Source organism: Desarmillaria tabescens, assembly GCF_030435595.1.
Source record: "Desarmillaria tabescens strain CCBAS 213 chromosome Unknown EV420scaffold_26, whole genome shotgun sequence".
Classification (NCBI taxonomy): Eukaryota; Fungi; Basidiomycota; class Agaricomycetes; order Agaricales; family Physalacriaceae; genus Desarmillaria; species Desarmillaria tabescens.
This window is the reverse complement of record NW_026848325.1, coordinates 28461-43041: the sequence shown is the minus strand read 5'-3', so window position 1 is coordinate 43041 and position 14581 is coordinate 28461. Positions and strand designations below refer to the sequence as shown.

The 14581-nt window shown below is 49.4% G+C and overlaps 1 protein-coding gene across 1 annotated transcript; it reads left to right on the top strand.

Moving 5' to 3' along the window:
* Positions 1-8243: 8243 nt before the first annotated feature.
* On the top strand, positions 8244-8826 carry EV420DRAFT_1481418 (uncharacterized protein; the record flags this gene model as incomplete). Its single annotated transcript, XM_060469767.1, has 2 exons — positions 8244-8513; positions 8599-8826. The coding sequence occupies 2 exons, from the start codon at positions 8244-8246 to the stop codon at positions 8824-8826; spliced, it is 498 nt and encodes a 165-aa protein (XP_060328671.1).
* Between the last annotated feature and the right edge of the window lie 5755 nt (positions 8827-14581).

Sequence of the window (14581 nt, the reverse complement as noted above, 5' to 3'; positions counted from 1 at the left end):
CTAAGGTTTCCAATTGCACCTTTATTGAAACATTGCGCCCTTTCCTCCCTCGTATGTACATCGGGGGCTTTTGTAAATCCTCCATCCACTGCCACTTCTCCCTTGCCTGGGCGGCTGTCTCCGTCTGTTCCTCCAACTGGTGGCATAATTGATCGGTCACCTCTTCCAAGCGTCGGGGGTGCACCCATGCATTGAGGACGGCTCGAGCCGCCGAGTCCCCTCGTGCGATACGTAGTGCCCAGCGGGTCCATAGGATCCCGTGGGGTTTGTAGTACATTTCCGCGATAATCTTCTTGTCGTTGGGTGTCACGGCGAGGGAGAAGGTGGTTGACGAAGCCTTCTTCGGTGATCAGACCGGAATGTCAGACCGTAGGTGGGCTTCTTCGTCTTCCACTTCTTCCAATGAGACGGCAGGTTTCTTGCTTCGAGGCGGCATTTGGTCACCGGGCCGAAGAGGGCCCCTCAGCGGCACTTGGGCACCTTCCGTCAAATCGGGGGAGGAGGGCTCGCTGCCCTGTGTTTGACCCCGGCCAGGGGTGCTTGTGCATGGCGTTGTAACCTCCACAGTTGTCCTATTCTTACGGCTCTTCCTACCCCCGGCGGTACTTCGGGTAACCCTTTGCGGACACACACATGTTGGCTCCCCCGACAGGTCCTCACTGTTTGCCGACGAGAGGGCTACTGGGTGAGGGTGGTCTTCCGGGTTCACCGCCTCAGCTGCTTTTCCGACGCTTCCTGCCGGAACAGACGGTTGAGCCGCAGGCCCGGCAGGTGGGGTTGTCGGCCTTTCTCCCTCTCCGGGGTGACCTCCCTTCGTCAAGGGTGCAGTCGGGACTCGACCTAGGGGGCTCTGCCCTCGAGGGGCTTTCCCTGTGTGGTGAGCCGGGGGTTCCTGAGCTCGGACAGCCCCTAGGGGTTCATTGCTGGATGCAGGCTGCGTGGAGCGGCGGAAATCCCCTCCTACGCCACGGTCGTTGGGCGATTCGTTATCCTTAGTTTCTTCCACTGGTAACGCAGCGAAAAAATTGGTATATTGTTCGTATGGAGTACCTACATACATAGTATAAGTCCGACTAGAAGTACATGAGTGCGTACCAGTTGAAACTAAGTCCTTTGCCGACGCCGTTGAATCGCTTATTTCGATGCCGGCTCGTCTTTTGACGACTTCTCCTCCTTGACCTCCTCGATCTTTGTCTCTTTCCCGTTCTCTTCCTTCTCGGCTTCCGCGAGCAACTGGCGTAGTCGCTGGACATTGGGCTTTTTGCGAGGTGGGAGTTTGATGGGGAGCCACTTTGACTTGTCGGTGGGGCATTTATGATCTCAGCTCCACCCAGTGTTCCCACACTTGAAGCACCGCTTATCGCTTCGGAGCTTATCGATCTCCATCGGCTGCCCAGCACCTCCATAGGTCATTCCCGTGGCGTCCTTCTTGTCGCCACTAGAACCCTGTCCCTTCTGCGATGATTGATTGCCTCGACCAGAACCGCCTTGGTTCTGGGAGGACTTACTGCCCAACCCTTGGGCGACTCCGTATCGGTAGTTGGCGTCTATCCTCAAGACGCGCGCTTTCCACTCAGCGTAGGTTGTGGGGCGCTCATTGTCCCCATGCATAACCGTGTTCCTAACCATCGGCCTTATCGCTGCTTCGACCGCTTCGAACATTTGCTTTTCGTCACCGAATTCCTCGCACTTGTGGGCCAGCCGTTCGAACTTCGCGAAAAACTCCACTGCGGACTTGAAATCGGACTGGCGGATCTTTCTCCATTCGGCCTTCCATATGGTCAACTCTGCTACTTCCCGGAACTGGACGGTGAGGTCATTGGAGAATTCTGCCCACGTGGGGAATCTCCAATGGCCTTGCGGATCCCGGTATCGGTAGTATTGGTCGACCCACCACTGCTGCGCTTCTCCACGAAGGTACCCTTGGGTGAACGTGATTCAGTAGGGGTTTTGCCCCTGGTCGTTCGTGGTGTAGTACATTGGGAACACCTGGAAGTATACCTCGCAGTGGTGGAGGAATCGCGTGATGTCCGATGATACCCCGGTGAAGTACTCGGGCTGCGTGATCAACTTCGGTTTGACGTCGTTCCAGGGGTTGTTAACCGCTCCCGGTGCGAGTTGCCAGGGAGGGATCGGGTCTGGCGGAGACAGTACGTGCGGGGGTGCCGGTGGTTTCAGGGGTCGAGAGAGCGATCGCAGATGTCGGTTGTCCCTGGGAGGAGGGTATCCTCCGAAGTTTTGAGGGGGATGGGGACTGTAAGGCGGACCTGAAGGGGGCGCCGGGGGCACCGTAGAGCCCTTGCCCTTGTCGGGGCGGGATGGTCCCACGCCTGGATCATCAAGGTCGTCATCGTCCCCCCCGGCCCCGGCGAAGAATCCTGAGCCAAAGAAATCCTCTGTTGCCAGAGGATTTGGCATTGGTTGAGGTCGTCGGTAGGATTCGCACCCCTGCCGAGGATCCTCGGGATGTACCTGGTTCCATACGTCGGCCGCCCTGTGCCAGGTTTCTACATCGAGTATGTTTTTCATTAAGTAGACATCACCCAGGCGTCGGGCGTGCCTATAATCTTCTCCCGCCTCGGTGATCAGCCACTGCAGGTCTTTTTCCATGTCCTCCATTAAGATTTTGTACAGCCCGTGCCACGGTAGGAGGTCGAAGATGGCGGGCCTCGGGACGGGTCCATTAAGGAGGACCGTCCTTATCGCCGCCATCACCGTTGGTTTGAGGGTCTGGTTTGGCGGTCAACTCGGCATCCTTGGCCTCCCTCTCTCGGGCGAGGCGGTTGATTTCTCGGTTTCTTCTCTGCCTCTCGATATCTGAGTCCCTGTCGGTGATTTCTGACTCATAGACATTCCAGGCCCTGCTTCTGGCCTCCAGATCGGTGCCTGCTCTTCGGATTGCGCCAGAGTATCGGACTGCTGCGGCACGTATTCTGTTGCCAACCTCCGTCGGAGTGGCGTCGGGCTCGAGGGGTAAGTCCCACCAGCCATCGGGTCCTTGGAGGGCGTCTTCTTCAGCTTGGCGGATGCGTGCGTCATGCGCTCTTCCGTGGTCCATTCTGGCCTGGATTTCTGGGGTGACCCGGGCATCTCTAGGGAGTCCGAGGGACTCGACGTACGTGTGATAGAGGAGGGGCCATGGACGCTGGTTGGCCGGGACAGGATCGGCGAAGGCTCTCGATGGGACCGACGGTTCCCAGCTGGAGACTCCGGCGAGGCGCTCGGAAATGGTAATTGTTCCAAGTTCCTCGGGGTTGTACTCTGGGAACTCGCTCCAAAGCTCCCCACTTGTCGGCTCGTGCGAGGGGACAGCGGGAGCGATCGCTGGGGTCTCGGCCCTCGCAGGGATCGGGTCGGACTCTGACTGGGACTCGTCTCCGGCCAAAGGAGCTTCTTTCCTGGGGTCTGCGTAGACCCAACTGGTGCGAGGGTACCAGGCAACTGGCTCTCCCCTATCGGCTGGCCAGGAAACTGGAACAGACTGTGTTCCATCTGTACGGGTGGCAGCCACGGAGGCTCCGAGGCTAAGCTCTCCGGAATCCTCGTCGATATCATCTCTGGCCTTTCCCTTCCCGTATCTTCGCTTCTCTGCTCCCCAGTCGGTGTCTGACCACTTGTGTTGTGATCGTCCACTCGTGCTGTCTCCGGTATAGGTTGCATCCTCCTCTTCGTCCGGGTAGAGGTCGTTGAGGATGGTTTCGAGTCTGACCCTTTCGAGGTCAGTGAGCTCGTCGCCTTCGAACTCGGTATCAGAGCCTTCTTCGCCCTGGACCAAATGCCTGGGGCCTTGTCCTCTGGCTCCGTCGGTACTTGACTCGCCTTCGACTGGAGACTGGTCGAAGAGGCCTGGAAGGGGCGAGTCTCCTCTGTCGAGGAGTATGCCCCAGGTATCGGTGATGTCGACTGAGTCCTCGGACTCGGCGGTGGCGCTTCTGTAGGAGTCGGTGCTCGACTCTGAGGATCGCGAGCTGGGTCGCGACGATCCGTAAAGGGACCCTCCAGGTTCTCTGGGTGTGATGGGTCGGCCATCGTGAAGAGTTTGTTGCGAAGCGGCAGGAATGAAGATTACCGGCGGTGGATAGGCTGGGGTGGTCGGAACGTAGTGAAACGGTAGTTGTGCTCGTACTCGTCTCTGTTGGCGGCAGCACCGTTGGATGTAGTACAAGGAGGCGAACAAGAAAAAGGTTATAAAAAGCGTGGAGATTACGGGAATGGCGTCGGATAAGGGCATCCGTCCGAGGGCTTATTTTCTGAGATAGCCGGCAGAAAGAATGGACCATACAACGGATAAGGCAAGGATAGTGAGGGCGGCGAGTGTGGCGATGATCAGGTTGAGGTCGGTTTCGTAGTGAGAACCGGTCATCAACGGTGAGTCGTCGTCGTCAAAGGAGGGATCCATCAGTGTCAGCAGAATGACTGCCAACAGAGATGCTGAACGGATAGCGAGTTGGAAGGGATTTGTGGTGCCTTTAGACGAGAGGAAAGTATCCACCGTACAGCGCTACTAGCAGTCCAGCTAGGAGTGGTGCGGCAATACAAATTCGAATAAGGGCGAGGGTAAGGAACACAGTTACTAAGACTGCGATGATAGGGTCGTGGATAATGTTGGGTAAAACTCAGGCGATTACAGCGGCTTGAAGTAATAGGTCGAAGGGGGTAACCCAGAGGGCTACTGCGACAAGAAGGTGTATCGGCTGAATTTTGGATGAGTGCTTTTCCGTCGGTCCACCCATTGATACGCTAACAACCACAAGGTTGTCCTTTCGAACGTACAGCGGTGACCTCTCTGGTCAAGCAATAGGATCGTTTGTTAAGAGGGTTGGGCAGCGCTCTTTCTCGGAAGTGACGCTGAGCAACGTAGAGCGAGCTTCGGCTAAATGTTAGCCACTAACTCAGTACCAACTTAGATCAACCAAGGATCGCCACTCGCACTTCGGTGGACGATACACTTAGAGGTCAAAGTCGAGAACGAAAGCCAGGAGCAAGGACAGATAGTCACGAAGGATGGAGCTTTGAGACAGGTAGATTAAACCTTAGCCGAAGCTGGGGTTTAGACCAGCTGAGGCACTACTTAAATACACGATGCGTAGGCTAAAAATAGTACTGTGGGAATCGTCTGATGGGAATCGCACCATAGGGTAAGCAGAAATGCGTAAGAAAAAGAAAAAGAAAGAGAAAGAAATGAATAAACCGTAACATTAGGTGATTGTCACATATAATAATTCTTCTGTATATGTATTAAAATAGAATAACTAATATGTCTGAGATCTTATTACTATGTATAGTAGATATAAATAAATACAAATACTGATTATTATCATAACTGGAGTGTACCAGTCTTGTATTCCATACTAAGGCATTTATCGGCCTGAAGAAAGTGCTAACATCAGAACCAGTGCTGAAAATTCCAAGGTGGGATGGCAGTTATTTGATCGTTATCACAGATGACTGCAAAGAAGGTTTCATGGGTATCCTCACACAGCACTTTCAAATGGTCCTACCCAGTGGGAAAGTTGTTAAAAAGATACATCCCATCGCATTCGCTTTTAAAAGAACATCATCATCAGAGCAGAATTACAAACCTTTCCTATTGGAGTTCACTGCATTGAAGTTCTCCCTCAATAAGTTCTTGGACATCATCTGGGGGTATCCAGTTGAGATAGAGACTGATTGTCAGGCTCTATGCAACATGCTGATTAGTGAAAAAATAAATGCAGTCCATGCCAGGTGGAAAGATGGTATTCTGGTTCACCATATTGTTGATGTTCAACATGTGCCAGGCAAACTAAATGTCATGGCAGATGGCATGAGCAGAACCTGGGTGGGAGTACCACAAGAATCTGGAGATGGCAGTGAATGGACTGTCAGTGAAGATTGGGAGCACTCACATGGTCTCAGACATGATCTGTTCACAGTTAATCATCATGAGCCATCAGTGTTGTGAAAGAGATTCCACAACAAGCCAGTATTTCAACAGGTAGTGGAAGCTCTAGAGGACAACCAGATCACAGGAAATCTGTGGACAAAACAGTGTGCAAGGCACTAAGCTGTTAACTATGCAATAGAGAACAGAAAGCTCTGGCACTCAGGCATTGGACCAAGGGCACAACCAAGAGTAGAGTGTGTCACTAGAGAAGAGGCTGCTAGCCTAGCCTGCTTTGAATATGAGAAGGGAGGTCACTGGGGAAGAGACTCAGTCAAGATCACATTGCTCGACAGGATCTGCAGCCCAAAACTAGATAAATCCATTACAAAGGCTATCAAATCATGTTCTCAGTGCAAGAATTTTGGGGGTACTCACCTTCATTCATTACTGCAGCCCATCATGAGAAGGTACCCATTTGAACTGATAGTTGGGGATTATCTCTCACTCTCAAGTGGAAAAGGAGATGATCATACAATTGGGCTGTACCTTGACATGTTCTCACAACATGCATGGGCATTCAAATATAAAATAGCAGGGAGTGTGAAGACCACAAAAGATGGGCTACACAGCATCTTTTGTGGTTTCCTTCCACCAGAAACTTTCATGACAGATGGCAGGCTGCACTTCAAAAACCATGAAGTCAAAGATTTCTGCACAGAGTAGGGTGTAAAGCACCATGCCATCTCAGCATACTCCCCATGGGTGAATGGACTTGTGGAGGGCACAAACCATCTCCTGCTGCATGTTCTCAAGCAGTTGTGTGCTCCAGAGCTGGGGGAGGACCTGCTAGAAGGGTATAAATTTGCAGACTTACCAAAATCATGGCCAGATCATCTTGACAAGACCATTCATTGCTTGAACTCACAAATCCTGCCAGCACTGAAATACACACCAAAAGAGCTTCTATTGGGGATTGTTACAATTTTTCCATTTTATCTTTTCAGCGCTTGTCTTTATCTTATCAGTGCATCCAAGCACTAGGACTGTTCTCACATTGTCAATGCATGACCTACACATTGTTGCTGTGACACACAGATATTGTACGATTCCCTTTGTTACACACATGGTTACTGAATGATAGTAGTCTATTATTAGCATACTCAACATATATTTAAGTAGAGCCTCAGCTGGCCTAAACCCCAGCTTCAGCTAAGGTTTAATCTACCCAACTCAAAGCTCCTCACTCTGCAACTACCTAAGTCTAGTTACCTGCTCATATGACAGGCATTGCCTACACTGTGAATGATCCACTGAAGTGCGAGTGGTGTTCCCTTGTTTGACATTATTTATTGAGTTGGTGGCTAACATTTAGCTGAAGCTTGACCTTTACATCCCTCATCGTTTAACCACAGTGACCGATGCATATGCTCCTCTTTCTCTTAACCAAACCATCACCATTACTGTAGCCTTCGGGCAGTTCTGTGCAGGTGCCCTGTTGTACTGGATCAGGAGAATCTTCTCCTGTTGCTGATACAGAGAACACGCATGACTACCACTACAACCTATCCCTCATCTACCTGTTCCATACTACATACATCCATACCCCCACATCCTAGCCCCCTCACAACCAACCCTTCATGATGGAAGGCCCATCACTCCCATCCTGTCCTCCCACTCCAGTCGATCTGGATCAGTCGACATCGTGGAGTCCATACCAGAATCCAACCACTCAAGCGCAGGATTCACACCTTTCCATCATCATGCAGAGCTCCCAAGTGAGTCAGGAGAAGAAGAAAAAAGGGATTTTGTGGACTTTATCTGACGTGGTGGTACCATCGATGATCTCATCCCATCATCATGGACCAAAACAAACCCTGACCCCCATACCAGAAGCTTCTACCTCTCGGTGCTCCAAGCATATGAAGAGGCAGCCAACAGAGTCAACAACGATGGAGACTTAGATGGAAGATCTTACCATCCTCGATCCCCATCTCCAGCATCCTCCACTACAGTTTGAGCCTAGACCGCTTGACACAGAGTGGTACCAAGCCTCGGCATCCTTCTTGAGGGAGATGGACTCAAGAATTACAAAATCAGAACGATGGGCTCTCGACAGGTATCCCCACAAGCTGAGGCCCCTTCCCCCAAGCCCTACTCATGCCCTGGTTCCCCCCTCAGTGAAGACAAGTGATGACAAGCAGTCTGAGACTGGATCGAGGCCAACGATGACCCTCTCCCACTCCCTGACTGATCCTGCACCAACCCAGGCATCCCCACCTATCCCTTATACCATGGTCCCCTTAGACCAGTTTTGCTGACCCTTGGAAACTCCAAGTGACCTTTTGTTGCCGAGAACTGATGAGTCACAGAGGCCCACATGCTTGCCAGTCCTTTCATCCCATTCGAGCAACCTTGGACCAGGGTCCACCTCATGCTCATTGAGTCTGGGCTCAACATACAGTCTGCCTGGCTTCCCCCAGAAGTCAAGGCCCATCTGGAAGCAGGAAGAGAGGCAGCAGCATGCCAGCGTAAAGTCCAAGAGTGGGAACGTAATAAGTGGCCCCATGAGTTTGACAGTAGTGCCATACCTGACAAGAGGCCCAACCCCACATGGGTTGCAGATTCCAACCACCCCAGTGCCAACTTTGTATGAGTATGATATGGAGTACCTGAGCTGGAGATCATTGCTGCGTACAGAGGGCTCGGAACCACTGACTGAACCCATGTTACAGTACTTGAAGATGATGAAGCCTGCCACTATGCCGTGGCATACTCCCGCTCCTCAATTCCAAACCTCTATGCTGACAAAGCCACCTGTAGGAGAGTATTACAAGGAGATCCTGAGGCAGGTCCATCAGGTACTAGATAGGACCATCGAAATGGTCCTGGTACTGCTGTGGGGACTAACCTGGGATAAGCTATTCGATGCCATGGCTTATAGCATCCGCACAGACCCATAGTGGCAAATGACAGAGGCAGGAATAGATTATGTTAGCACTAGCAGAATCAATGACCAGTTCACAGCCATGAACATCATGATGGTAGAAACATATTGCTTAACAGCAAACATCTGGAACATGATTCATGCCAAGGACCTGAAGGAGCCCAGTGTCTCATACCAATGACTGGCACCAATGCCGAGGATGATGCCATATGGAGGAGTATGAGCCACCACACAAGGAGCTGACAAAGGGTGGGCAGAAGGTGATGCCACACCCAGAGATGCTTCCACCACCCAGAAGCTGTCCCAATCTCCTGTACCACCACCACTGCTGATTCCTCAGCACAATCAGCCAGGAGGATACCCGAGTCCTCATCACAATTGGTCACTAACATTGTTGCCAAGACCCCCAAATCCTCCGCTGCCACCAGTGCACTATGGACCACCACCGCCCATGCCGCCATGATACCAGATGGGTCCTGTGGATCCAAATCCTTGGAACAAGGTAAAACCCACCTTGGTGAAGGAACCCGATGTGTTTCATGGGAAGGCCAAGGAGTTACACCGGTTCTTTAACCAGTGTGAAACATACTTCTCCATGTTTGGAGAACATTTTGCCATGAACAAATGAGGTGATAACCTCTATTGCATAATCTTTGCCCAGGGATACTTCAAGGATGATGCCCAAGAGTGGTGGGACCAGCAGGAGCATGTGTACTGGGACCCTATACGAGGTCACTGGCGATACCCGAACTGGTTCGAATTCTGAGAATGAATAGAGAACAGGTTCCAGGAAGAGGCGGAAATGGCGATCAAGAAGCAGAAGTGGCAGAAGCTCTGACAGGCCGACTTCAAGTCTGCTGTCAAGTTTTTCACCAAATTCAAGCAGCTAGCTATAGAATGCAATGAGTATAGTGATGAGAAACAGATGTTCGAGACAGTTGAGAAGGCAGTACACCCCACCATCAAAAACACTATCATGCATGGGGACAATGAACATCCTACAACATATCAAGAGTGGAAATGGCGCATTGAGCACATTGACACCAATTATCAATACAACGTCACCCAGTCTGGGGGAAACCCCAATAAGTCCTCCCAGAACAACTCTGGTCAAGGCAATCAAGGGTCATCAGGAAAAGCCGGCAGCTCCAGGAATTCCAACGACAAGAAGGACTCATCAGGCATGATGTACGGTGGTCAAGGTCAGCTGATGGAGATAGACCAGCTAAAGAAAGACAGTCTATGCTTCAAGTGTGGACTGCCGAACCATATGGCATGAGACAACAAGTGTCCAGAGGACAAATCAAAGTGGAAAAAGATAAAGAGGCTGCTCCAAAAGAAAGCCAACACCACCAGGCTTAGGCAATTACTCGCAGAAGCAGAGAAGAAAGAAGGGCTGGCAGAGATGACAAAGATCAAGGAGGTAAAAGATGAGCCAGCAAAGAACTAAGCAGTTTATCTTCATCAGCTGGGGTTTCCATGGACAAGGGTACAAGCTCATCTGTCGCTGGTCGAACTTATGATACTTCTGTAGGTACATTGCATTCACAATATAATCATTTTTCTGCACTCAGTATCAAACCCATGGAACCAGAATCACAAAACAACAACAAGGTAGAAAGGATTTCCCTCGCCTCTTTGGAGGCAATGAACCTGGAGGGCCTAGTGCCAAAGGACGGTGTTGCTGCAGGCAGCACCATGCCCAAAACGAGTCAGTGTCTGCATGAAGCTGACAAACTGCTCAGGAAGGCTGGTGCAGAGCCAGCAGGGATGGTGGAGGCCTGTAGCATAACAGAGCTCCTGGATGAAGGTTTGACAGTAACCAACATCATCTCTGGAAGCAGGAGTGATGCCCAACCTTGAATCAAGCTTCCAGGAGGGCAGAAGACTCAAGACAGTGGGAGACCTGGTAAGACAGCTGATGAACAGACTCTAGTATCGCAGAATGCTATTGTGACAGAGAATGAGCATTCACAGCACGTGTCTGCCTCAAGAATGGTTGACCCTTGCATCGTCCTCAAGAATGATGGAGAGGTATGGATTTACCAGGTGCACCTTCCCAATTCCCATAATGGCACTGGGGGCTCGTGTCCCTCAGTGGGTGGGCAGGAGGGACCCTTATGTTCTTCCAAAAATGCAGTAACCATAGAAGAGGTCCTAGATGAGGAGGACAATTTCAGTTATCTACAGAGTTTGAAGAACTCTAAAAAATCTTCCCTGTGCAGGCCATCCCCAAGTGGAAAAGTCCCTAGTAGTGCAAGCAAAAAGGCCAGAGACTTAGTAACTGCAGAAGGACAAAGGGCCACAAAACCTGCAGCAAAAGGCAACCAGGAGAAGTCTCAGGTGCTGAAAGGATGCAAGTCTGAGTACTCACCAGCGGAGTACCCTGAATGACGGTGGATGCAACTGTTCAGTCCGGATTGGACTCGACACACACTTCGCTTAGCCAAAACTGCGAATGAGGCATGAGGGGTATTAAACAGATGGGTACATCCCCGTCATTTGACAGAAGTAAATGACGAATTAGTGGAGAGTCTGAAGGAGAAGGCAGACGAGACATATCCCAATCAGGAAGAAGCCCTAGAATGGTTAGACAACCTACAACACCCACTGCAGTACATATGAGGTGGTCGAGGACAAAGTGTCAACATTAAACTTCAACTCAAGACAGTCAACACCCTAGACACGTACAACATCACTGCCCTGGTAGACAGTGGATGCACAGGGAGTGCTATAGACTGCCAGTGGGTGAAGAGCCATTTCCTTAATACCTGAAAAGTGGCAAGATCCATGCCCGTTTATAACGCTGACAGTACCAGGAATAAAGGAGGAGACATCACAGAATATGCAGAAGTAAGGTTGTGCATAGGAGACCACAGCGAGTACATTGAATTAGCCATGGCAGACTTAGGCACCACCCTCATCTTCTTGGGATATGATTGGTTACAAAGACATAACCCTCTCATTGACTGGAGGACTGGAGCAGTAACCTTCGCCCATTGTAGCTGTCACAAAATTCCATTCTTGCTTCCTGATGCAGGACTGGACGCTAAGTGGGGTGAAGAATATGAGGAGGGAGACACAATATTAGTGATAGACTTCGAAGAAGCATTTCACATACAAGCCATGGGAAGCAAGTCCAATGAGTTGGCAGCCAAGGCTAACAAAAAGAAGAAGGAAAAGACGTTTGAAGAACTAGTACTGGAGCAGTATAGAGAATACAAGGATGTGTTCAACAAAGCCAATTTCGATGAGTTACCTGCTCGAAAACCATGGAACATGCCATTGAGCTTATTCCTAATGCCAATGCCAGTCTCAACTGTAAGGTATACCTGTTGAATCCTATCGAACAGAAGGAACTGGATAAATTCCTGGATGAGAACCTGTCCACAGGAAGGATCCAACCATCCAAATCCCCAATGGCATCACCATCCTTTTTCATCAAAAAGAAGGATGGCAAACTTTGACTGGTCCAGGATTACAGGAAGCTAAACGAGATGATGATTAAAAACCATTATCCCTTATCCTTAATCTTGGAACTGATGGACAAATTGAAGGGTGCCAAATACTTCTCCAAGATGGATGTGAGGTGGGGGTACAACAACATATGCATCAAAAAAGGAGATGAGTGGAAGGCAGCCTTCAGAACTAATCGAGGCTTGTACAAACCCTTGGTCATGTTCTTTGGACTCACCAACTCTCTGGCAACATTCCAATGGATGATGAACGATATCTTTAAAGACCTGATAGCAGAAGGAAAAGTAACTGTGTATCTGGATGACATCCTAGTCACCACCAAGGACAAAGCTGAACATTGAAGACTGGTGAAAGAGGTTCTCAAGCGATTGCATGAGAACAAGTTATTCCTGAAGGCAGAAAAGTGCGAGTTTGAGGTGGAAGAAATAGAGTATTTGGGAGTCATAATCAGTGAGGGATCTATTCGCATGGACCCCATCAAAATCGCTGGACTATTAGAATGGCCCACCCTGACAAAAAGGAGGGAATTACAATCTTTCTTAGGGTTCACCAACTTTTATCAATGGTTTATCTGAGACTATAGCAAAATAGTGAAGCCACTGACAAAGTTGACTGGAAACATACAGTGGACATGGGGAAAGGAGCAACAAGAAGCATTCAAGACAATAAAGGAGCGATTCAAGAGCAACATCGTCCTAGCAATACCATTAGATGAAGGAAAGTTTCAAGTGGAAGCAGATGCTAGTGAAGGAGCAATAGGCATGGTGTTGTCACAGGAGCAGAATGGAAAGTGAAGACCAGTAGCGTTCCTGTCAAAATCTCTCTGAGACTGAAAGGAATTATGAGATATACAACAAGGAATTGCTAGCAATAATGATTGCCTTAGAGGATTGGAGGCACTATCTGATGGGAGCATGTGAAGATTTTGAGATCTGGATGGATCATTCGAATCTTCAGTATTTCCACAAACCCCAGAAGCTCAATCGCCGACAAGCGTGATGGGTCACAGAGTTGGCAGAATACCAATTTATGCTACACCACAAACCAGGTGCTCAAAACTGAAAAGCAGATCTATTGAGTCAAAGAGAGGATCATGGACAAGAAAAGGAGGATAATAAGGATGTAATTGTGTTGAAACCGGAGCATTTCAGAGCACTGATAATACCAACCGAAGAAGAAGTACATGCCAAGATCCAGTGTTTCACCAAAAACCCTAGTAATTGGGACCAAGGAATAGTGATGTCGTTAAATCATGAAAAAGGAGTCAGCAAGAAGGACAAACTCCTATATTATGATGGACATATCTATATTCCAAAAAACTGAGAGCTATGAGGAGAAATCATAGCCACCAAGCATGATCATGAAACCACGGGACACCCAGGAATGGGGAAGACAAAGGAGTTAATACTCCATGACTACTGGTGGCCAAAGATGCGAAAAGATGTGGAAAAGTATGTCAAGGAATGTGAAACTTGTCAATGCGCAAAAACCAATACACACCAAAAGAAGGCACCATTGCACCCAAATGAAGTTCCAAAAATCCCCTGGGATCACATCGCCGTAGACATGATTATCAGGCTTCCCGATTCCCAAGGATATGATGCAATATTAGTAATCTTGGACAAGCTATCCAAGGCAATCATACTGGTGCCATGTACAAAGGAGTTGTCATCCTTAGGATGGGTGAAAATATTGTGTGACAAAGTCTATGTACAGTATGGGGTGATCCCCTCCAAGATCATTTTGGATCGAGGAACGGTATTTGTCTCCAAGTTCATAAAGGAATTCTATGTGATCATCAACATCAAAGGAAATCCCTTGATGGCATATCACCCCTAGATGGATGGGCAAACAGAACAGGCAAATCAGGAAATAAACAAATACCTGAGGATGTTCATCAATTATCGCCAAGATGATTGGGTGGAATGGCTACCTCACAGCATTCACCCATAACAACAGGAAGCACTCTGCAACAGGATACTCTCCATATAAAGTGAACTTTGGATGAGACAGCCAGACCATGGTGATGAAGGAAGTCAAAGAGGAAGTACCAGCAGTAGAGAAATTTGTGAACAATATGAAGAGAACACAGGGACAGGCAGCCAAAGCACTGGAGAAAGTGGCAGAAAGTATGAAGAAGGTGTACAACAAGCACAAAGAAAGTGTGGAACCATATCAAGTAGGAGACAAGGTTTGGTTAGACACCACCAACCTACATCTTCCATGACCAAAAAAGAAGCTCAACGACAAATGAGTAGGACCTTTTGAGATAACATCAAAAAATGGACTCTCCT